The 26,088-nt window shown below is 42.0% G+C and overlaps 1 protein-coding gene across 1 annotated transcript in view; it reads right to left on the reverse strand.

Moving 5' to 3' along the window:
• The window catches only part of RYR3 (ryanodine receptor 3), a 355,591-nt gene that overhangs the window by 312,693 nt on the left and 16,810 nt on the right, over positions 1 to 26,088 (reverse strand). Inside the window, 1 exon segment of the mRNA XM_059372112.1 lies at positions 8,928 to 9,035. Coding sequence (XP_059228095.1) covers positions 8,928 to 9,035 — 108 coding nt within the window.

Consider the following 26,088-nt stretch of genomic DNA (forward strand, 5'->3'; position numbering starts at 1 on the left):
TTTTATTTTTTAATTTTTAATTTTTTTATTAACACATAATGTATTATCTGTTTCAGGGGTACAGGTCTGTGATTCATCAGTCTTACACAGATCACAGCACTCACCATAGCACATACCCTCCCTGATGTCCATCACCCTGACACCCCATCCCCCCCACCCCCTTCCCCTCCAGGGACCCTCAGTTTGTTTCCCGAGATTAAGAGTCTCTCTCTCTCTTTTTTTAAAAAATTTTACTTATTTGATGGAGATCACAAGTAGGCAGAGAGAGAGGAGGAAGCAGGCTCCCTGCTGAGCAGAGAGCCTGATGTGGGAATCGATCCCAGGATCCTGAGATCATGACCTGAGCTGAAGGCAGAGGCTTTAACCCACTGAGCCACCCAGGCACCCCCAGGGTCTTCCATTCTTAAACCAGATAGTAGTAATCTTGGGGCACTAGCCACAGGCTTTTTACTCCACTGAGGATTGAAACGTCAGTTGAGACCAGGATTTCTTTGACACCGAGTTAATTTTTGTTCACCAGAATATCCACATAGGTGCTTTCATTAAATTTTCATGAAATGGAAATAAGTTGGAGTTTTTTTCTAGTTCATTCAATTCTCCCTACAAATACATAATTTAAACGCGAGTAGCTGTTAAAAAGTAAATTACACGATCAAAGAAAAAGTCTAATAAACTGAAAGGTTTCTATTCTCCCAGGATTTCTTGAATTCTAAATGTACTCCATTTTTAAAAAGTAAGCAAGGGTTTTAACACAAAAGATTTCACCTAAATTCAAATACCTTATAATTTAGAATTAAAACACATTCCTAAAAATGCTGCTGCTGGAATCCAGTTTTATAACCCATCTCTGCCCCTTTGCCCCCCAACTGAACAGTTAATTTTTTAAAATTCAGAAAGATCTCTCATCAATATGCCCCCCACCCCCGATAAAGCTTAGAGGCCCCAATCCCTCCTCACTCCTCTAAGAAACCTTAATAAAAATATTTACATTTTTTTTGCAATTAAAATGTCAAAACCAAAACAGCACAAGGAACTGCCTTTAGTCCAGCCACAGGAAAGAAGCTCAAGCTTTCTAGGATGCTGAGGTTGTCAGGGCAAGACTAGACTAACAGAGCACTGAAGGTCAACAGCAAGAAAGAAAAGAACTCCAGGGTTTGTGTAACATTAGCAAGGCTAAATGTTACCACATTTGCAAAACACCACCAGAATCACAAAGCCAAATCGGTTTTAAATAAGAGGCACCCGACTCAGAATGAAAACATTTCCCCAAAGAAAAGGCAATTTCACTAACGCTGGAACACTATCTTCAGGGAGGAGGGGAGCGGACTGGTTCATCAGGAGCTTTAAAAATTCACTGTATGGGTTCTTTCACTTGAAAATGTTTCTACTTGGGATATGAAGAAATGTAAAAAGCTAGTTAACCTTCATGGTTGTTCTTAATGATTGCATGTAACATTTCCTTCTTCTGCTAGTTCATTTTAGGGAAGTTGGATGAGAAGGGGAGACTAACTAGCTTTTTCCATTTTGATGATGAATTACAGCCCCACGGAAGAGCAGCGCTGGGATCCCACAATGGCACTAGGAGAGGGTGGGAGCACTGAGAAGCTGGGGCGAAGGCGAGGCTGCACACTTCTGTCATTTTCCCAAGGTCATCTCTAGGGCCACCAGCCATCCAGACCACATGCAGAATTTAAAAAGAGACTCGAAAAATGTTCAATGTCTTCACGGGGGAAAAAAGGACTCCCCAGGTGGGCCATTCTTCTAATTGCAGAGTAGCGGTTTTAACAAGCTGCCTGGCAACCAATTTTGAAGTGTGCAGCCCCGTCTAATTCCATGAGGTTGAAGTGTGGTGCAGGGCTGTTTGTTTGTTTGTTTTCATTGCAGAGGCACAAAGAATGGAAACTTGCCCTGGACACTCACACATGAGAAGCCCGGCTCATTACATGTAAGCTGAAGTCAGTTGTCCATGCAAAGTACATGTATATTAAAGGAGTGAATAACATACCCATTCCGATAGGTCACTGAGCTAGCAAAATCAAAAACAAGACAGTAAATGGATATTTATTGGATGCAGGTCTTGCCGAAAGCTTTCAAGTAATTTGAATTATCTACTGATGCTTACTGTAGGGGGGGGAAATCCCAATGAGAATGAAGAAGGGAGATTTCCCACCTGGTGAGCATGCGGTTGTTTTAGTGAGAGGTGAGCAGTGGCATTAGATGTAAAAGTTTGTTTCTACTTTCTCCCCCCAGTACAGTGCTGATGTAATCAAGAAACAAGAAAGCCGCATGCTACCGCCTAAATTTGTGTGCACTTTTCATAATTACCTTTACATAAGAAAATCCTCCCAAAGAAAATGGTCCATAACTACATTAGGCAAACTTGGAATTTTTTTTTTCTTAGAAACACTGCAAACAATCATTTCGATTTTTTTTTTTAAACTGAAGAGATACCTTTTTACCATGAACTAAGGTCTTCCAGATGGCATATTTTAATTGGATATGTTATCAAAAGGCCAGCTCAAAAATGAATTATGAGTTACCTGCATGCATTTTCATAAATGTCAGCTTATCAGAAACACTAAAATCCATTATTATCAGCATAAATGTCTAAAATCATAGCATAACATGCGAGAGAACTATAAGAAGGGGGAAAGAAAGGAGCACAAAAGGGGATAGATGTTGGATGAGAATTTGGCCTGTAAAAAAAGACTAAAAACCTTAATGTGGAGGCCCCTCATGATTAGTTAATTTCTGAAAATGATATCTGGCTCCTTGAAGAAAGTTCTGTCAAAGCTACAGAACATATCCAATACATCCCATATTCTCCTACAAAAAACTTTATAGAGGATTCAGGTCTCAAAAAAAATTTTAAATTATATAGTTATCACTCCATCTTAGACTGAATTTGGGGAATTCTTTGTCCACAACAAGGTAGCAAGAGAATAAACACACTGATTCAACTGTACCTAAAATTATGGGAGCCAGGATCTCGAGACCAGTGGCTAACACAAACAGGCTACCATTTCCACACCTCATCAGTGACGGGCTACACACAAGAACAATAGAGTAGTGACGTTTTTCCTTTTTTAACTGGGTACATGAGAACCCTCACACACGGGAGAAAGTTCTTTTCCATCTACATGGTGTCTGTATTTAGAGATCCTGAAACAAAATCCCAGAGGAGTAGGCGATTTGGCACAGTCAGACCCCCAGGGGGCAGCGTCAGGACTAACCCTAACCTCTGGCCTCCCAGGTTCATCCCTCAAACAGGCTGCCTCCCATGAGCCAACCTGAGTGAACTCTAACACAGCAAAGAGTGTAAAAAGTGGCTTTTGACACATAACCTCGCCCAAACCTATTTCACCAATAGGTTTAATTAGGCGTGAGGCAGGGGTACTATCCTCAGGTAGAACCACCAGGGGGGAGGGGCTCCTCAGTGTGGGTACTGAGGAGGTACTTGGAGAGCCTGAGGTAGTGGCTTTTACCAACAAGGGCAAGGAAAGTTTGAACTTGAACCCCTGTGGGGCTATTTTGGTGTGTCCTGGCTACCCTGGCTTTAGGGCATATGTGGGCAGGTCCTAGGACTTATAGCATAATTCATGCAGAAGTGGCTTTGTAGTTTTTCTCCAAAGGAAATCTTATGTACTATTCTAAAGGTGTAGTTAATGCCTACTGTTAGATTTGATTCATTAAATGATTTCTCTTTTAAAAAAATGTAGTCTTAAAAAAATGTCAGTGGGGATGCGGTTTATTTAGAACTGGGTACATAGTTCCTCCATCAGTCATGTTCCCTTTCCATACACATACCAAAATCAATTCTCACTCTGGCTCTTTGCTGACAACTGAGAAAGGAAGATAAAAAAACTCAGACTGAGAGGCTAACTCTGGATGAGGGGGCATCCCATCTCTTCTACAATACAGAAATGGGAACTCGGGGATAAGGAGTAAAGAGGTAAGGATCCGATCAGCCTTCTTTGTTCTGGATGAGTTCATACAAGATCTCTACATCTGGGTACAGCTTGAGTTCAAACTTTAGCTAAGCGGCTTCTAACCCTCCTTCTAACCCTCCTCCTCATCACCTATCAAGCTCAAGGTAGATGTATCTTCTGAGCATTCTTTTGAAATGTTGTTGCCACCTTTCTGTGGCTTTATAAAATGGATGAATGTCCTGACCTTGACTACAAGGTAAGTATCTCGTGACATGTACTTTAATGACCTTTACACAAATACAGCATAATGTGAGATTAAGTCTCACTGCCAGTTCGAAGGCCACATAGTGCCAGGGAACAATCCCTAGATTCTCAGGGGGCACAGCTCTTCCTCCTCAGGCAACTGTGTTGTAGACCACACAGGTGCATTTCTCCTGCAGCTTTATTGCATATCGTACTCCCCCTCTAAAGATAGGGAAAAATGAAAGGCGTCTGATGCTCCTTTGTGGGTTAGTAGGACGATCGCAAAAGTAATAGGGTAAATTAAAGAGCTACCTCTCCGTGAGGTTAGCCATGAGAAGAGCTCTTGCAGATGTAATAGCTTTCCAGGTCACATCTCCCAGCTAAGGTTAAAAGGCTGATTGTGTATTAGCATTTTGGACATTCTAGCAACAAAAGTGAAGCAGATCTTAGGTGCTCATGATGTTATCTGTTCTTTTGTCTTATATAAAGTATAACATTAACAGGGCAATCATAACATGAATGCATTTTATATGTGTAGCTTTTTTTTTTTTAAGTGGTAGAAGTCTAACCATGATTAAGTCAAGTTTTAGAGAAAACTGGAGCCCTTATCAGAAGAAGTGCAGCTGGTAATTGTGTTAATCAAGGCCTTTCAGTTTTAGAAGCATTATGCCCATTCACATCAAAACCCACTTGGAGTTCTGTGCACCTGGTCATACAGCGTGGACTTCTCCTTCCTGTGAGGCATTTGAATATGAAAGGAGGGAGTGGAGAGGAGATGAAGAGGAACCAATGTATCTTTTCAGGACTGGTAGAGATTTCTATCATTTAATTTCTTCTACCCAACGCCATGAGGTAGGTTGTATTTTGAAGATTTGGAAAGTAAGGTACAGAAAGGAAAAATAAGCCCCAGAGGTCACCTGATGCATATAGCCTGGACTGAAAACACATTTGCCCAGCTCTAAAGACAGAACTTTTCTCACACCAGATGCTGCCTGCTCTCTCTTCAAAGTCATTTCTAAGGGATGGTGGGATGGAGGGCTCGGAGGGACAGGCCAACATCTCTTTTCACAGCACGTCCTGCTGAAAGCATCTGAGTATTTCACATATGGTAGGTCCAATCAATCAAAAATGTGAAAATATTTTAATGTTTGTATGCAGGGGTTTTACTTCAAACTTCAGTCTAACTGGCTATGGTGCCAAACATCTATCTCTTGGTAATTTTCTCCAGAATAAAATCAGATAGGATTTAATCAGAGTCAAATTGACCCTAAGATGAACTCAGCTAGGGCAGACTCTGGGGAGCACCCCACGTTCTTGGCCTCATTTTTCTCTCCTTTTCAACACAAAGCTGGGTCCCACAAGCTATTTGCAATAGCTAAGGACAGTTCAAGAACAAACTCTGTTGTTAAACAAAGCTGGACACCTTTGTTTTCCGTTAGCAAGGGGAATTGCTGCAGAACTGTAAATCCTTGCAAAGAGACTTCTGTACCCTGATCACGTGAATAAACAAACCACTGAAGTCATTTTTTAAACATGTTCAGTTGCAGCACAGCAGTGAACAGACACACTACATGAGGACCAATTGATGGCTAGAAGGAAAAATTACACTCTTCAAAGCATCCCATTTGGTGGCAGTCATGATCATTAGTGAAAGTAATATCTATTTAAAAGCAGTAAATGCCTATTTCCAAACAGAATAGACTGGCACACAAAGGAAGCGTCATCCCACTCAAACATCCCCAGGCTTCCCAGGGAATCATTATGGTCTGTCATGTTAACTCACTTCCTCCCCCTCCCCTTTTCCTTCCCTGCTGAATATTATCGTCTAAAATCAAATTAAATACTAATGGTAAATGTGCACAGGAATCACTTCAGGAAAGCAAAACAGTCAGACTCAAGAGGTTATATAAAAATATTATTTCTCACAGTAAAGATCGGGAACCCAGATGGAATTGTGAGAGCATTGCAAGAGGGTTACAGGAGCTGAAGCTCTTAGCCAGGTGTCTAGTTAATAGAACCACCAAAAAGGAACATCTTAATAATTCCAGAAGATTCCAGCTCTCCTTCCTAGTCTCTTCCTCTTAGTTCTAAGATCACTCATTAATGATAATGATGATGATGATATGCATCAAGATGAGAACTCTTACCTTTGGTAAAATAGCACAAAAAGGCAACACGACACGTGGGGAATTCCAGAGTCTGACCCATGTAATGATTACTGTTATCCAATAAATACTTAATAAACATGTCACAGGTCATTTATTTTGGACTCAATTTTCAAAGAGAATGAACTGCCTAATAAGATTTAATGTGCTGATTTTTAAATATGGCAAATTTAAGATGGCCCCTGAAATATATAATTATATTGAGTAACCTTCTCCTCCAACATGGCTGATATTTAAGGTAGGTCTTATTTGTATGTTCCAAACTAAGTACTCACTCTTACAAGTTGGTCTTCACATTCTCTTTGGAAAATGACTTGCTATTTATTATTCTTTTTTGATTCTTGTGCTTTTTTAAATGTTCAATTAGCCAACATATAGTACATCATTAGTTTTTGACATAGTGTTCAATGATTCATTAGCTGTGTATAACACCGAGTGCTCAACTGGGGTAACAGGGTGATGGCTATTTATTCTTAAGACAAACCAAGCTAAGACTATTATTTAAGTGCATGGCAATTAAGAAGAGCAAGGATTATAACCAGAACTTCTGCATCTACTTTGTCGTGTACAGAACTTTCTGAACCACTCAAGCTAAATGAAAATGAAGTCATTTCAAATATACTTTTTGAGCAAAACAGGGTAAGAGAATGCCCAAGAGATAGTTCTCCAATTAACATAGCTTCTACCTTCCCAATTTCTATCCGTTGGCCATAAGTAGGCAGAATCTAGCTGGTTGAAACTGAAAGTGCTAATATTCCAAATCAACCAGTTCCCCCTCACCAAAGAGGTCTATCAATGATGAGTTGTTGGTTTTGGAAAAAGAGTAAAGAGTTAAAAATAGACTTGTTCCACAGAGCTGATGGGTAGATGCCTATGGAGGAAAGCCCTGGTACTGAGGTTAATGCAAGGGGGAAGCAGACACAGACTGCAATGAACATCCAAAGGAAAAAAACTCACCTGTGCTAATGCTGTGCGGAATAAAAAAAAAAAAAGCTATTCTCAGGTGGCTGAAAAAGCATATTATTTTAAACCAGAAGAGCGAAGAATCACAAACACTGGTGTTAAAGACCCTAGAAAACTAATTAAACATTCTAATTTTATAGGTGAGAACACCCCAAGAGATAACAAGCCTCATGTAAGATCACACTACGAGCTGGAAGATGACCTACATGTAAATACTGGTTCTCCTGAGTCCATGGTCATCAGCTCTTCTACCACAAATGAGACATTTCTTTCTTCTGTAGTTCACTTGAGTCAAGTGAGAATAAATTGTGCTAGGTCCTACAAATTGTTCTTACCCTTATGAGATTTACTCCCCTGTATAGGATGCAGAAAATTAGACTTGCAATTCTAGTACAGAATGAGGAAAACTATTTACTGACTGTTGCTCAAGCAAGGACACCTACCCCAAACCTGTGGGGTCAACAAAGTCTTCTCAGTAGATCTGATATTTAAACTGGTTCCTTGAGGGAGAAGTAGAAATTACACAGGGGATGATAGAGAGGAGGAGGAAGCTGTTCTAAATGGAGGGAATAGCTGACATACATGGTCACAGGCAAAAGAGCACTGTCATGTTTGAGGAAGTGAAAGGAATTCAATATGGCTGAACACTGAGTGCCTGGGGTGATGTGGTGAGAGATAGGACAGGAAAGCTGAGCAGGACTCACAAAACCTGAAGGGCTTTATGTCTAGTTAAGAATCTGGAACTTTTCTCAAGGTAGTGGGAAGACAAAGGGTTTTTAAAACAGGGAAGTATAAAGATTAGATCTGCATTTTGGAAAGAACATTATAATAGCTGAAAGAAAAAAAAATGGCGGCAGAGGTGGGTAAGTACAGAAGGAATCAAAGCAGTTAGTAAGCTGTTGCTGTAACCCAGAAGACAGGATAGTTGTCTAGTACGGTATCTAAGGGGGATAAGGCGAGATGCTTGGATTTGAGATATTCAGGCCATAGAGTCAAAATGCCAGATAATAATTGGATATAAATAGATGTATGTCATTTGGGAAAGAAAGTCAAAATTATTCTAAAAGTCTCTGGTTAAAGCTAGGAGCATAAGTCCTCAGTTTAATACTTAGGACCATTCTAGTAACAATAGAAACTCAAGACTGCTCTACATTTTCTCATCATGAGTGAAATTGTGGAGTTCTGGGAGTCAAAGACTGAACTCTACTGGAAATCCTCACAAAAATGCTATAACCTAGTTGTACTTCATTGGGACAGTCATAAATTTTTGATGAGAATTTTCCAAGAAAAAAGAACGTCTAATAGGCACCCTCCATCTCAATGCCCTCCTCACATTCTGGTGGATTATGGGTTAGGGAAGGAGATTAGATTCAATGACCTATATTCTGCTCATGCAGCATCAATTGTGATCTCTTCCATTTTATGATGGAAGTTGATTAATCCAAAGGAAGCAGGATTAAGGTTGCTCAGAAATAAGAATTAAACACAGAAAGTTTTAGTATCTCTATATGGATCAGTCAAGGATCTTAAGGTTTCATGGTTTGAAACTGGAGGAATGAAATGAAGTATGTACTTCTGGGCTATGGTGTGTCCCAATCCCCACCTACAACATAAATCAGGTACTCACCCCTTCACCGCCATTTTCACCTGTGTTGGCAAGCATTTCCTGCAGGGCTCTCACAGAGAGGGACTGTTCCAGCACAAAATTGCAGACACAGAGATCTGGAGGAACATACTGTGGAAATAAAACAAGAATGAGGATACCTTCTCATATCAGTTGGGGAGAGATCACACAATAACAATCTCAAGGGCAAAGAGCTTATCAACCAGTGAAAGGTGGATGGATGGATGACTAGGAACATAAAAGGTAGATTTCTCTTATTCATATTAAGGTGGGTTTCAGGAAGGATTCTAAAGAATGAGAAGAAGAAAATCCCTAAATCTCAAGGAAACAGTGACCAAGCTCTTAGGACCAACTTGAGTGCAGTTGGTGGTACATACAGGAGAGGACACACACACAGCATTGCTGAAGAAGGGAAAGGAAATATACATTGATCAACACTGATGCCTGGGTAGGACCAAAGGAACAAAGCCACTGAGACCTCATCCATGATAATCTGTAAGAGGGCAATGGACAGACCACAGTGTGGCTTTGGGCAATAGTGACCATGATGGGGAATCTATTTACTTATTAAGAAAACTTGGAGGCAATAGAGGGAATTAAGAGCTGTACAAATATAGTTCTGAACAAAGAAGTGTCCAGAATTATAAGAACTGAAGACTCCTACAATAATCACTCTAATTTATTATGTGCTCAGGTAACATAATAATTATCATGCTTGTTCTAGAATATTTGTCAATAACAGTTACAGACAGCCTTTGGTGCACACTGACTAGTAATAGCTAATGCTCACTGAGTACTTTCTCTGTGCCAAGCACTGTTCTAAGTGCTTTGAATATATTAACTCCCTTAATCCTCATAACCACCCTGTAAGACAGGAATTATTAACATTCCAGTTTATAGCCAAGGAAACAGGCATAGAGAAGACAGAGAGAAGTTAGGTCTGCTGCCTGAGGTCATGGCTTCTATTTGGCTGAGTCAGATTCAAAGCCAAAGTCTATCTACTTAATTCTATCTACACTGTTCCAACCACTGATGGAAATATTAAAGCTATTCTTCACAACTAGAATATTTTCAGTCAGCAAATATTTAAATATTACATTTATAGAAAACATAGCGCTTGGTCGTGAGAAGCACACATCACTGTTTCATAGGAGCTTAGACTCTAGTTTCATGATTTGCCAATTTCCTTGGGAATATAGCTTATAACCAACCACATACCAAGCCTTTGTTTCCTATGGGGCACTGGAGAACATGGTCACTAGGAGAAAACAAGATTGAGGAATGAGGGCCAGAAGTCACCAACAGCTATATCTAACACTCTGAGACAGGTAAAGTGGTTTCCATGGATGTCCAATTTAAAAGCCAAAGCAAGCCCACTGCTCAGGCACAGATAACCTCTGATGTCAACATTTTCATTTGTAAAATAATGAAATGGGTAATCTCTAAGTTTCCTTTAATTTTGAAGTGTTTCATACATTATTTATCCCCCTGCAAACCTCAACACCACCAAATAAGATGTTTTACTTGATGGACCTACTATTTCCCTTTATTAAAGTGTTTAGACTGCCAAGTCAAGGATGGGTAATCCTATCCCAGGGGTTAAGGACCTCTGGGCCACTTAAATTTTGAGGACTTTTCTACAAAGCATGTTTCCACTCAGGGTCACCACAGTCCAAAATCTAAAAACCCAATCTTCCTAGAATTCTGGTATAACATACAATGTCCTTGTTCTTTTTATGAAAAAGACTATAGGAGAAACTATAATCAAGAGACAACAGCTTTTATTTTGTATATTTCTTGCTTTGTCTTCAAAGTCTGCTCTTGCTGTAGGTAATTAACTCATCTGTATGAGACTTGAGCGAGCCAACAGCTGTTAATGCCAGGCTGATCATCACATCCAGGAAATGTTTCTAGAGCATATACAGCATCATTCTAAGTAGCATACACTATGACAGAACACTTCCCTAAAGGTCTTACACCATAAACATATCATCTAACTCCATTTCCCCAAATGCAATGCCTTTGCAGAAAATGTCACAGAGATTCCTTTCTACCACTTCTTAGTCTATCTGGATCTCATATCACCAGAAGAGGAAGCCAAAGAGACAGAGTTTGTGTGTTTCTTCTTCTTCCACTTCAGGAAAGCAGGTGTTTTGGAGATTTTTTTATTCAGGAATGTCTGCAGTGATGGTTGGTACTTTAAAGTTTTTTTTGTTTGGTTGGTTTTTTTTTTAGATTTATTTATTTGACAGAGATCACAAGTAGGCAGGGAGGCAGGCAGAGAGAGAGAAGAAAGGAAGCAGGCTCCCTGCTGAGCAGAGAGCCTGATGCGGGGCTCTATCCTAGGGCCCTGGGATCATGACCTGAGCAGAAGGCAGAGGCTTTAACCTACTGAGCCACCCAGGAGCCCCTAAGGGTACTTTTTGGCTAACCAACTAAATGATTTCAGCCTTCATGCTCACTTTTACAAAAACCCTACGGAGTCCATTCTCCTGTAGACATAAGTCTTCTGTAGACGGGTCCCAGGACTAGATATCCTGCCGTGGCAGGAGACTGTGTGATTCAAAGCCACTTTTCTCTTTCCTGGGTCTGGTTTACTTGGACAGGAGAAAGGAGCATTTTCCCAGCACCGCCATCATCCATCCTGATGGAAGACCACCAGTAATAGAGACACAAGACATGCTCCAATCAGATTTGTCTTTTTCCTCCAGATAGGTAAGTCCCAAGGCAGTCATGACATCATTACTGGTACAAACAGTGCATGTAAACGGGAGACAACAGCCGTGGGAGAAAAACCCTCAAATGAGAGCCCTGTACCTCTCCTTGGTTTACACAGTTTCCTTACGGTTTAATTTTTCTACCTCTGGAGTATGGTCCTTAGCTGGAGCCGGTGCTTGGGGATAAGGTGACACCAGCCAAAGAGCACACAGAACAACATAGGGATGGTGGCGAGGGAAAAGACAGGGCAACAGGAGTATCCGGAGAAGGACAAAATGCAAGTAGTACCTTGTGATATAAACAGAGAGCAGAGCCCAGAGCCAGCTGACCTGCTACACCTGCTGCCAGCCTTAATTAAGCTCCACACAGGCCTGAGCTCCCACCTCCCCGTTCTTCAAGAATGAGCAAAGGCCACTCGTCCATCAAAGCTAATTTGTTTGCAGCACGAGAGTCCCCCAGGAGGGCAGCTCATCGGCTCTGGCCTCTGGAGCCTGGGCCTCAGTCACTCTGCCCGGCAGGCATGTGGCCCATGTTTTACTGATTCTCAGCATGGAGAGAAGGGCTCTGATGACATCTGTTCTGACACAGCTCTTCATCTCTCTCCCCAGCCCCGTCCGCCGCCTAGAGAAGTGCTACATTCCCAAATGCCCTCCAGAAAACCTTGAGATTCCAGGGCCCTGCAAAAGCCAGGAGCTAGGTATTCATTTAGCTCCATGATGTGGGAAGTAGAAGGGAGGGCCTGTGGACTCCCCATGGTCCATAAATCCATGTAACATCTTCCTCACTGCACCAAAAGTGCTTTTTTTCAGGCTTACTAAAAGCAAGATGGTGGGCATCTGATGCTCTTGCTGTCAAATTCACGTAGCATTCTTCTGCCTAGCACCTCACAAGAAGCTCTCAGCACTGTGCTGGCTTGTACTAGCCAGGCTTTGGGGGAAAGGAAGAGGGAGTCAGTTCCAAGTGGGGGAGAGGCTGTCCTCCCTCTATTCCCCTGTGAACCACACTCTGTTCTGGCTTGCTAATTCTCAAGCAGTGCAGTCTGTTTCGGAGTGTGGGTATCCTGAAAAATCTGTGTCATTCTACTTTGGGTATCTCCAGTACAAAGAACAGCAAGTGCTCAGCTCCAGCGTTCTTGAATGGACTCTGTGTTCTAGAAGACTCTCTGAGAGTATGTGGCTGGTGGTGGCTGTGGCTGTAGGCAAATTGGAGCGAGCACTTGCCTGGCTGGCTGGGCCCTTTCGCCAACTTGTTTACAATTCAAAAGTCCCCGTCATGGGTCTCCTTCCACTTCTCCATTAATCTATCTGGATCTCACACAGTCAAGCCTTAATGATACACCACCTAAGTGTATCAATAGCTTTGAATTAAAAGCAATATTGGGTATGTTAGTTAAGTGTGAATACTCTTTTAACATTGGGCTCCATGAGGTCCGATATCTGCTCAACTGCTTATTAGTTGAACGAGGATAAGCAGGTAACTTAGTCTCTGTCTCAGCTTCCTTATTTATAAAATAGAGATACAATAGTATCTACTTCTCAGCATAGACAGTTCTTATGTGTAAGAACTTAAAAATAGGGTCTGGTACCTAGAAACCGATGTCAGATATTATCCATCACAGAGCACTGAAATCAGAACATCAATAAGTCACTTATATATTCATTTACAGAACTAGTATTTTTGAGGTTCTTATTATGTGTAAGGACAAAGCAAATTCCCCAGCCTTCAAGGTTGTGTGGTCAAGTGCAGTGTCAGGGAAGCAAATGGACAATTTCCAAAGTATGCTTCCAAAGGCTCAGAGTGAGTAAGAAATGAGGAAGCATACAGAATTGAACGTGGCTGGGGTAGAAGGGTGGGGAAGGGAGGTGGTGGAGAAGATGGGAGCAAGAGAGGGAAAAGAGAGGGAAGCAAGTAAAGGGAGGAGAGAAGCAAGGTTGAAGAAGAAATAGGCATTAGACTGAGAGGGTCTTGAATCCCCCTGTCAACGAGTTTGGACTTTATCTTCAGAGCAAGAGAACATCATTAAAGGAAGTTATTCAGGAATTCGTCTAATCAAATTTGTATTTTTGAGAGATCCTGGCAGGTCCATTCTGAAGGAGGCTAGACCAAGGCAGAGAAACAAATGAGGGGTTTGTTGCCATACGCTTGTTATTAGGTGACAATAGCGTGAATTAAAGTAATGAAGTTGAATGTGGAGATACGAGAATTAATTTGAAATATCTTGAGAAAGTAGGAGAGGTGAGACCTGGCAATTAATGGAATATAGGAAATGAAGAAGATGACCAGGATGGAAAAGAGTGCAAAAAAGCTGGGGTTCAAGAATAAGCCATACCATATATCAAAAGGACCACAGAGATGATAATTGTACTTGGCAAATTATCCACCGGAACCTCACATTTGGGCCAACAGATTGATGACAAGAGAGCGGAGGTCTCTGTGACTATGTATGGGTATCCCCTCAGATGTCAGCAGAGGTAGGCTCATCTGGGAAAAGAGTGGGAATCTGAGAAGATGATGCATATTCTCCTTAATAAGAGAATTCCTGGAGATGCAGCCTCTAGTCAGCCCAATTAGCCTTACTCTCCTTTTCCACGTCCATTAAGCAGGTCAGCCGGTATCTGAGTACCACAATGCACATTCAGTACTGCCCTAGCTGCTGTGGGGAACAAAAGAAAAGGCCTGGCTTCTGTTCTTTAAGAAATTTTTTTTTTAAAGATTTATTTATTTGACAGAGAGATAGAGAGCGATCACAAGTAGGCAGAGAGGCAGGCAGAAAGAGAGTGGGGGAAGCAGGCTCCCCGCCGAGCAGAGAGCCGATGTGGGGCTCGATCCCAGGACCCCAAGATCATGACCTGAGCTAAAGGCAGAGGCTTAACCCACTGAGCCGCCCAGGCGCCCCTGTCCTTTAAGAAATTTTAAACCTACTGTACTAAAGACATTATAGAACAACGCAAAAGAGAATATTCAGTCCTCAATGGAGAGGTCGGAGTTCTATGTCCTGCAGGACACAGGGCCCTCTCAGCAATGTTGTGATCAGGAAAGCATAGCCCAGGCTGGCGGCTGGCCTCAAGAAGGTTTATGTGAACAAGAAGTTCCTGGCACATAAAAGAACTCAAATTTTTGTTTAATGAATGAACAAGACGGGGGAGTTATTCAATCCATTTTCTTGTGTCTTCTTCCCTTCTGTTTAAAATTCCATTAGTTGAAGCAGCATTTTTTTTTAAGATTTTTATTTATTTATTTGACAGAGAGATCACAAGTAGGCAGAGAGGCAGGCAGAGAGAGGGGGGCAGGCAGGCTCCCCGCTGAGCAGACAGCCCCATGGGGGACTCCATCCCAGGACCCTGAGATCATGACCTGAGCCGAAGGCAGAGGCTTAACCCGCTGAGCCACCCAGGTGCCCTGAAGCAGCATTTTTAAGTTACGAGCTTCACTGAACCTTTGTCCTTACTTTCCTTTGCCTTTTCATCCAGCTCCCCCAAGAAAAAGGTTCAAGCACTTGTGAGTGTCACGAGTCAGTAAAGGGAGTAGGCAAAGGAAGGAGAAGGTAGAGAACAACTCCTGCTTACTCATTTTTCTACCCATATCTCCCACGCCAGTCCCAGGTCTGAGCAAGTAGGTGCATGTATGTGACTGACACCGTATTATATTTTTGTGCTGATGGGTTTGCATGGACTCAGCCCTACTCCAGGGGGTAGGCTACAGAGTCTAACCTGCAAGGTGAGGTCATTTCTAATGCCGGGCATCTGGGGAGAAGCACTGCATGTGCTAGTAACAGGCAAAGATGGATTCAGTCCCCAGTGGCCTGGCTTCTAGATGCATCGTGTTTGTTCTATTTCACTATACCACCTCAAAGAAAAGACGTAACCATCACCCTGTGATGGCTTGATGTAGTCCTAACTAAAAGACCATGGACAAGAAGGCTTCCCAAGCTTCCCGGCACAGAAACCTAATCTCTTCTCCAGAAGATATTCCAGTTGGGTACACGGTGCTATTGGGTAAGACCGATTTTCCATGTAGGATAGCATTAGGATGGCTGGAGATGGCATGTGTGACTTGAATTTCAGGAGCTTTAAGCACTTGACAGACATTATCTCATTCACCTCCATACAGCAGACATGAGCTCATTTTGTGGACTTCCTCTCCTATTGATAATACATAATTATTTGTATCGTGCTTATGCTGAAAAGGCAGAACCAGTCATTAACCAAACTAATACCCACATCTTGTCCCAACCAGGTTTTATGTAAATATTTATGCAGTTAAGTACTTTTTAAACCTACCTTTGTCATCTCTAAGTTTTTGATAAATTTATAATAAAATTATACACTGAATGTTTAAATATGAAGATGTTGCCTAGCTTTTGGATTTCTATAAAGATACAGGATGGTTCTACAACTGTTTGAGAGACAACTCAACTGAGGTACAAAGGAATTGGGTAAAACTTTGACGGGCAAGTGGAAAAACAAGAGTAGAACCCATATGTACATTTTAAATGCATCCATTTACTGACCTATATAATTTTATGAGGTATTGTGCTGAATTCTTTATAAATATTCTCCCATTTAACACTAATCTTGACCCTTAGGGAAGAGATACTAAGCCGATTTTATAGATGAGCAAACAGACTCAAGCGCTGAAAAAGCTGCCCCACAATCACATGCTGGAAATGACACCTAAATCCTGAATTTCAAACTCAGCTCTTTCTGATTGACCCTGTGTCAGTACTCCTGAAGGTCTCATCCCTACCCCAAGCTCGAAGAATTCTAACTACTAGGCTGCCTCCTCTCAAGTTTTATATTTTAATGACTAGTTAAGGGTTTCATATTAGATTCCTGACTCTCAGAGTTCTCTATTTTGGAAGAGCCACTGGGAATATAAAGGCTACAAAAGCAGTGAGTGAGACAATCAGAGATGAAGAACTTCACAAAATTGAGGTTTCTGGCAGGCAAGATCACACAGGCTGTCACATCTGAGATGAACTTCCCACATAAGTGCTCTCTTCCAAGAGACAATTTAACTCTGGGCAAGATGGGACAGGTTTCCACCAAAGATAGACATGTGTAGATTTGAAACATGTACCTATCCAGATGGTAAACATTTTGAGGGAAGAAATTTTGCTTATCTGTATTAAGAGCGGTTATCATGAAACAAGTTTGAAGATGTATAAAAACTTGCTTAATTTTTTATGTTTTAATGCTCTGCTATGATAAAGGATAGAGGGTCTTTCTGAAAGTATAGACAGTCACTATTCATAACAGTTGAGTTCCAATTTTTGCTTATACTGTTGCCAACAAAAGCCATTATATATAAGTAGTGTGGTACACATGTATTTTAAAGATTTATTCATTGAAGTAATCTCTACACCCAACACGGGGCTTAAACTCCCAACCTGAGTTGTGATCAAGAGTTACATGTTCTTCCGACTGAGCCTGCCAGGCACCCATCACAAAATTTAAACATATAGCTGGAAAACATTCTTTTGGGGAAGAAGAGGAGGAAGAGGTCATTATCTTTGAAAGAAGGAAGTGACGAAGGTCCCTTCTGATCGATGCCTGAGGAGTCAGTTATAGGAACACAACACCCTCAGCATCCAGCAGTCTATAGGTGTGTGCAAGTGAGGGGGGAGTGGGAGGGAGAATCTCAAGCAGGCTCCACGCCCAGCACGGAGATCAATCTCAAGACCCTGAGATCATGACCTGAGCTGAAATCAAGAGTTGGATGCTTAACCGACTGAGCCACTCAGGCACCCCTAGGTGCATGTCCATTGCAGGATGAGGGAGTAGTTCGGGAAAAACTGACAGCTGTTGAAAATCACTGCTGCAGCACAAAGAGACTTACTAAGAAGAAGCACTCACCACCATGGGCAAGTGAGGGCAGCGTCTGATGCCATGCTGGCCTGAGGTTTACTCCAAGACAAGAGCAAGGAAAGGCATGGAATAAGCTGATCCCACGCAAGGAAAAGGGAGAAGGCTATGAAGGTATTAAAAGGTGTTGATACTAGAAAAAAAATAAAAACTACTTCTACCAGGAATCTAAATAATTATTAAATAATTACTCAACACTTGCTGAAAGTTTTTAAAAAAGGTTTACTTATTTTAGAGAGAGAGTGAGCCCTCATGAGCAGGGGAGGGGCGGAGAGCAAGGGAGACAAGCAGAGCCCCCCATCAGTCATGTGGATGAGGTAATGACCTAAGCCCAAACCAAGAGTCAAAGGCTCAGCCAGCTGAACCACTCAGATGCCCCAGTGAAACATTTTCTATGCAAGGGAGGTTCCATGGCCACCTAAGAAGCAGGAAGTCCAAATTGCAGGACAAATATCATTTGACCAAAGTCTTGTCAAGAAATGCCAACCAAAAGTGAGGAAGAACTAAAAACACCCACAGTCACAGTTCCTATGCCTCATCTGTGAAACGCCCAGATACCAGTTATTTAATGGACACTGACTTCTCCTGGGGGTGGGGGGAAGATTGTTAATTCAAATGAGAGCAACACCTGCAACATCAGTTACCCTTTTGATGATCAGGGATTTCTCACAAGAGCTACTACAAATAAGCTCATTCTGGAAGAATGAATGGAGAAATATGGCGGGGCTGAGAATCTCCTGGATAAGACTGCTAATAATTCAGATTCCTGGGGCCCTAATCAAGGCAGCTACTTTCAAAGACTATCCCAGATGACTCTGAAGTAGGCAGTCTCTGAACCCAATTTGAGAGACACTGCAGAACAACTGGACCAAACAAATGAATTCAGGATCCTGGAAAGTAGCGGATTCTCACTCTAGATCCTTCCTTAAAGAGTTCATCAAAATATGAAATTTTCTTTCAAATGAATAATCCCCCAATGTGAAATCCACATGACCATTGTTTTTAATAATCTTGCCTGAAATGATCCTATCCAAGAGTAACATCTAGGTGTCCTGGACACCTAGTTTTCTGCCAAGCATCAGTGTTTCTGGCACAGTTAGGAAGAATGTTACCAAGGGCTTGGCAAAAATTAGTGCTATGAAGCTGGTGTTCTTTAAAATAAGGAAGAAAGGGCAGCCAAAGAAGCAGAGACAAAACGCTGGGCAGCTGGTGGCTAAAACTGCCTGCTGGGAGAAAGCGGAAGTGACAGGCTAGATGGCTGGTTTGGTTCTGGACTGAGCCAAGATCCCCCCATCAACCCTCCCCTAGCCCCCGCCCTGCCCAGCATGGTCAGCATGTTAAGTAAGGAAGGTGCCAAAAGGCTTAAACTTGGAACACTTGCATCTCGAAAAAACAAGCTGAGTGGCAAAGCAGAAAAATGTACCTACTATTTATGGAGAGAGATATCTAAAACAACTCTTTATATGGTCCTTTAAAAAGATGGCTACATATAAAAGCCTAGCTTAACGAGGGGCACAGGTAATACACCAAGCTCTGTGGATATATAATAAGATCCTAACATCAACTGTTATTTTGAAGAGCTTGTGTATCTGAAAAAGAGTAGAGCTCAGGAAAGAGGCTAAGCAGCATGTCAGCAGGGAGATGGACCCTGCATACCTGTCCCAGATTCCCTGATGGTGTTAGGGGCATGAACACCAGCTAGAAAAGCACAGGGTCCAAGATGATGAAGTTAGAACGAGGTGTGGTGGGCAGATATACCAAGGGATGAGGTGAAAACTGAGAGGGGTGGGCTGGTAAAGTCTAGCTCAACCTAACATTTATGTGTTAGTCTCCAGCTTGACTGACTTGAGTGTTGGTTTAAGAACATGGACCAGCATTGCACTGTCCAAGTGTTCTCTTCTCCCTTTTGAGTGATGATATGGTTGTCAAAGAACTTGGAAACCATGGTAAGGCTGCTCACTATCACCAAAGCAGAGGTACTCAGTGGCTGCAGGACAGAATTTGTCTCTTGGCCATTTCATTACACACCAGGAAGTTGATGATTGAGGAAAGCATTATGGGAAACCAAGGTGAGTGGAGAAAACGCCGAGCTAGAGTTGAAGGCTGCCAGAGAGAAAAGAGATGCCGGGTGCTCAAAGGCAGTGCTGTTCTGTATGGTGCACTTGTCATTAGCATCACTCATCTCTTTAGGGGAAAAGCTCCAATGTATGGGGTCCTGCCTTGACTGCAGCACCAGCCCCACAAATCTCGTGGACTCGGGATCTCAGGTCAACACAGAGCTCATGGCAATGAAGGGCAAGGACAACAGCTTGGCTTCCAAATGGTCTGATTTTTTTCCCCCCAGTGACTCCTTCCCACTCTCAAATGGCATCCAGATTCCAATGTGGAAATGCAGTTTTTATTTCTGCCCACCCCATGAAGTTTTTGCTTTGACAGAAATAAGCGTATCACTATAAACTAAGTTCTGGATCAAAAAATATTTTGGCAGGAGTGTATGGACAGATGTTCATAAAATTTGCAGTTATAAAAAAGCCTTTGTGATGATAAGTAACAGTCATAAATATTCTTTGCCAATATGGAAAAAGTACTTTTACACCCATATGGAGAACTAGACCTCATCCATTCTAACTGCCTCATAGACTCTGAGCCAAACTATTACCACCAGATGCTTACATTTACAAAGATTAGCACTGCATGCAAGGGTTAATACTAAGCAACCCCATTTACAAGGGGGCATATAATACTCATCACACAGATTTTAAAACATGTACAGATAGCAGGGAGTCAGCACTGTCTGTCAGTAGCTGCAGGAGTTAGAGACATTCACTTAGAATAAGCACTGCTTGAAAAACAAAATGAAAAATAAACTCCTGGAACTATACCAAAATAAAAAGCTCTTACACAGCAAAGATGCAACAAAACAAAAAGGCAACCTACTGGAAGGGAGAATATATTTGCAAATTATATATCCAATGAGGGGTTAATATCCAAAATATATAAAAGGATTCTACAACCCAACATCAAAAAAACCTCTAGTAATATGACTAAAAGATGGGCAGAAAACATGAATGGAGATTCTTCCGAAGACAACACACAGATCACCAGAAGACATGTGCAACAATGCACTCATCATTAGGGAAATCCAAATCCAAAACCAAAATGAGATACCACCTTATGCCTGTCAGACTACTAGAACCAAAAAGACAAGTAACAAGTGTTGGTGAGGATATGGAGAATAAGGAACCCTCGTGCCCTGTTGGTGGGGATATAAATTGGTAAAGTCACTGTGGAAAATAGTATGGAGTTTCCTCAAAAGATTAAAAAACAGAACTACCATATGACTCAGCAATTTCAGTGCTGGGTATTTACTCAAAGAAAACAAAAACCACTAATTTGAAAAGATATATGTGCCCCTGTGTTTGCTGCAGCTGATTCACAATAGTTAAGATATGGAAGCAACCTAAGCGTCCACCCACAGATGGACGGCTAAAGAAGATGCGATACACAAACACACCCTAGTACTCAGCCATAAGAAAGAATGAGACCAGGGCACCTGGGTTAAGCCTCTGCCTTTGGCTCAGGTCATGATCTCAGGGTCCTGGGATCGAGCCCCACATTGGGCTCTCTGCTCGGCGGGGAGCCTGCTTCCCCCTCTCTCTCTGCCTGCTTGTGCTCTTTCTCTCTCTGTCAAATAAATACATAAAAGCTTTAAAAAAACAAAAAAGAACGACATCTTGCCTTTGCCAACAAATGGATGGACCTGGGGGTTATTACACTAAGTGAAATAAGGCAGAAAAAGACAAAAATTGTATGATTTCATTATCTAAAAACAAAAGAACAGACAACTAAACAGACCCAGAAGTACTGAGAATGAACCGATGGTTGTGGGGATGGGAGGAGAAGGAATAGGCAAGAAGGGGAGTGGGACATAGAGCTGTCTAGTTATGGAATAAGTCATAGGGCTACTAATAAAGACTGCTTCATTGGAGTGGTGGTAGAGAGACCTATGACCTACTTCAATTAGCTCCTCTTCAATAATGTCTTTCTTACCAGGAAACATTCTAAGTATGGAGTTGGACAATCATCTGTAAAGACCAGTTGGATCCCATTCTCTCCAAAGCTTTCTTCACTGAAGTCACCAATCCCTTTTCACTCAGGGCATAAACTGGCTTTGAGCAATGCAAGGAAACCATAAGGAGAGTTAGTCTCTTCCTACTTGAACCCAATGCATCACTCAGCATCTAGTGAAGCTGGCCAGGAAATACATGTCAAATACTTCCTCTGCCCAACTACCCCAGTTCATATACTGGACCATCACTTGAGCTCCCTTCCTCTCAGCTCCACTAAGTAACTAACCCAGGCTACTGAAGTTCACCATCAAAAAATGAGGCCAGAGGGGCACCTGGATGGCTCAGTGGGTTAAAGCCTCTGCCTTCGGCTCAGGTCATGATCCCAGGGTCCTGGGATCGAGCCCCACATTGGGCTCTCTGCTCAGCAGGGAGCCTGCTATCCCCCCTCTCTCTGCCTGCCTCTGCCTACTTGTGATCTGTCTGTCAAATAAATAAATAAACAAACAAATCATTTAAAAAAAATGAGGCCAGAGAATAGACATTCAAAGACAGATTACGGAGTTTTCTTTCCCCTCCCCTCCTGGACAATGAGGAGTTACCTCCAGTAAATAATGATTTAGAGGGAGGAGGGGCAGAGGTAAAGGGAGAGAGAAAATCTGAAGAAGGCTCTGAGCCCAGTGTGGAGCCGGACACAGGACTCAGTCTCACACCCTGAGATCATGACCTGAGCTGAAACCAAGAGTTGGACACTTAATTGACTGAGCCACCCAGGCGCCCCCCTCTACTACAGAAGGGTTGAGTTAACTTGGCTCCATGAGAGAGAATGAACACATTGATGGAAACTGACGGAGCAATGACACACCTCAAAAAGCAAAGTCCTTCTTCATGGTGACCTAAGCATGTCAAGACCCTGTAGAGATAAATGCTTCAAATTACCCAGCTGCTCTCCAGGGACATCTGTCCTTATGTCCTCAGTGAGTAAGACAGAGATGAAAGGCATGTTTCATGTCTAATTAAACTTCTACATTTTGGGAAAGAAGCAACTTCATTCACTACTATAGCAATTGGGAACTTTCCATGGCAGGCTATATGGAAGCTTGAACATGATGCTAATCAAGTCAAGGGCGTAGCTTTGCTTCATTTCGTGAGGACATCTATACCCCTAAGCTGGCTAGCTACTTTATCATTCCTTAGTCAAACAAGGAAACAGGTGTCAAAGGCTGATGACTGCAAATTCAACCATGCAGCAATTTCTAAATGGTGGCTTGAGGAGTACCTGTATAAGAATCATGCATTCATTTTTGCTTTGTTTTGGTTCTTAAAGAGAGATACCTAGGTGGCTTAGTTGGTTAAGCATCTGCTTTCAGCCCAGGTCGTGATCCCAGAGACCTGGGATCAAGTCCCACATTGGGTTTCTTGCTCAGTGGGGAGCCTGGTTCTCCATCTGCCTGCTCTGCCTGCTGCTCCCCATGTTTGTGATCTCTGACAAATAAGTAAATAAAATCTTAAAAAAAAAAAAGAAAGAAAGAAAGAACGAAAAAGCAGATTTCTGGCCCTACCCAAGACAAGACATAAGAGAATATACTCTGAGGAGCACTGTCCTTCCGGGTGAGCTCTGGGCCAAAGCCCCTAGATGCTGGCCAGGCTTATTTTGTTTTTTAAAGATTTTATTTATTTGAGAGAGAAAGATACAGAGAGAGAGGAAGAGCAAGTGCATGTATGCGCACCAGTTGGGGGGTGGAGAGCAGCGGCAGAAGGAGAGGGAGAAGCAGGCTCCCCGCTGAGCAGGGAACCCAATGCAGGCTTGGTCCTAGGACCCTAAGATCATGACTTGAGTGCAAGCAGACACTTAACTGACTGAGCCACACAGATGCCCAGGCTTATCATCTTTAAAGATAAAATATTCTGACATGACTTATTTGGAAAACCAGGTAGTGAGCAAACACTACTTATTTTTCAGCTTGAACGGAAATCAGAGAAGACTGCAGAAACTTTCTCATGAACATCAAAAAGTTCTCCTCTTTCTTGGCTGTATTTTGCACCCAAACTACTCTCTGGCTGTTTACTAGAGGCTCTGCCAATGAGAACACTATGGCTTCTTTGTTGACACGGTCTCAGAGCTTGCATTAATTACTAAAAACCTACCTCATCTTTGGGTGAAAGAAGTGAAGCTGTCTGAACCTCGATTCCACAGCTAATCAGGGTAACAATTCAAATCTCAGGTCTCAAGGGCCTGCTTCTGGGATGAAAGAGGTGGCTTGGAGATCAGTGAGCCCACCCTCCCTCCACTTCTATGCGGCAGTGTATGTGAACCTCCCCAAAGAGAGGACAGTCTGTTCTGGTTGGAAGTAGAAATATCCTGGGGTGTATAGAGAAGTGCTCAAGCGGGGCTTGAGGCAAAAATCCTTGATGAAAGTGCTCCAAGAAGAAATGGATCATTAGGTCAAAGGGTTTTTAATTTTGTCAACCACTCAACAGTTAGCAAACAACTGTCTGAGAGAGGCTTACAGATAGCTCTCTTGCAACCAGCTGTTTGCATCTTCTAAAGGCTTTGAATAAGGCTCAGTTGAGTTTAAGTGAACTGAGAGGAAAATTATATGAAAATGTCCTAATAGAGAAATCAGCTCAATTCTGGAATGACTGCGTTAAGAACACTTTGTAAGCATTCCCTGAAATATAATGTGCATGAGCAAAAACAAATTAATTCTCCAATGTGCTGGAATTATTTTAAATCACCTATTTGCTGCATGTCAGCAAATGAAGAACAAACAAAATATTGTTTGCAAAGGATTCGCAGAATTTTTCAGTTCATGTAGTTTGTTCAGGTCACTCTTAAAAAGAATGAAGCTTTAGGGGCACATGGGTGGCTCAGTCACTTAAGCCTCATGGGTCATGAGATCAAGTCCTGAGTTGGGCTCTGGGCTCACTGGGGAGTCTGCTTGAAAAATCTGTCCCTCCTGTCATTCTCTCTCTCTCTCTCATAAATATATAAATCTTTTTAAAAAGTAGGAAATTTTAAAGAATAAAACTATTGAATGAACTGCTGAAAAGGAGAAGGTATTAACTTAAATGTCTGGAAATCTTAACTTCAAAATCAATATTAAACATTTCCTTTACAAAACTCTCCTCACAGGACAGTCACAATCAGGCCTGAGAGGTTATCCTGTGTAACATTTTACAGCAAGCTGGAGAGAGAACTTTCCCACATCACTGTCCAGTGTTCTTTAGAAACAGCTTGATCTGTGAATTATGAACATGCACATAACTTCAACAGATTACACAGAAGTTCATAATCATGACTTAAGTTTACCCCCAGGTTTTAAAATACCCATGAGGAATACAAATGATACATATGACAGGAATTGCGTTCTTAAGATTCAAGTTCTAACACCAATGCAGCACACCATGTTTCTTCCACGTAAAAGCAACAAATGAAAAAGAGGTAATCACAGGGGAAAAGAAGGCAAGTCTTTGTGATATAATTAGGAAGTTCAGGAGTTGATGGAGGAAGAAAAAATCCTGCTAATCGAGATCAAAATAGCAGCTATTAGGTCTGAAGAGCAAAAGTGTTCAGGACTGCGGAGGAGCCCGGGTATGAATCATACCTACTCATAATTCACCTGGGGCCATTTGCCTGCTGCGAACAAGTAAATGACAAATGAACAGCAGAGCTATGGTGCCACTTTACACACTGAATAAATTCTTTGTAAAGATTCCCACCACTAAGGTACAGACTGTCTTTAAATAAAAAGAGGAGACTGGTGTTGCCTTAAGCAGATAAGTTATCACAAGAGTATTAATAACCCAAGTAGGAAGGCGAACAATACAGAAGAGGGAAGATCTCAGAGTTAAAAGATACAATTTTTCTTTAAAAAAAATAAACTAGGTCTTCAGACACAGCAAATGAAAAATGCATTGAAAAACCTGACATACGAGAGGTACCTGGCTGGCTCAGTTGGATAAGCATCTGCCTTCAGCTCAGGGTGTGATCTCTGGGTCCTGGGATCGAGGCCCCATCCCCTGACACCTGTCCCTCAGGCTCCTGGGCGGCTGCTTTTTCCTCTCCCTCTGCTCCTCTGCTCCCCACTCTTGTTCTCTTTCTTTCTCAAATAAATAAATAAATAAGATCTTTAAAAAAAAACCCTGACATGTGTTAAACTTGACTTTTATGTTACTTCTTTGGATAGCTGTTTCCCTTCTCATCTCTTGACAGTCAGAAATAGCGAAGCATGAGGCTCCGTGTGGATGCAGAAATAAGAATAAAACTTCCTAAAAGAAAACAGTCGAGCTGCTAATTGAGAAGAACCGAAGCCGTGTCTTTCAGAATCTGAGCACAGTTAGAACTATACTCCAGCTCCCTGACTTAGTGAATTCATATACAGACCAATGGGAAATGAACCTTTTTTTTTCCTCCCTGTGCAAAGCAATACTAGTGTCTGGTCCACTATGAACAGTAACTTGAGGCAGGGTAGCTGCTCAGTGCAGAGAGCCTACCCGGTTCCCCAGGACTGC

The sequence above is a fragment of the Mustela nigripes genome, chromosome 13 (assembly GCF_022355385.1).
Source record: "Mustela nigripes isolate SB6536 chromosome 13, MUSNIG.SB6536, whole genome shotgun sequence".
Taxonomy (NCBI): Eukaryota; Metazoa; Chordata; class Mammalia; order Carnivora; family Mustelidae; genus Mustela; species Mustela nigripes.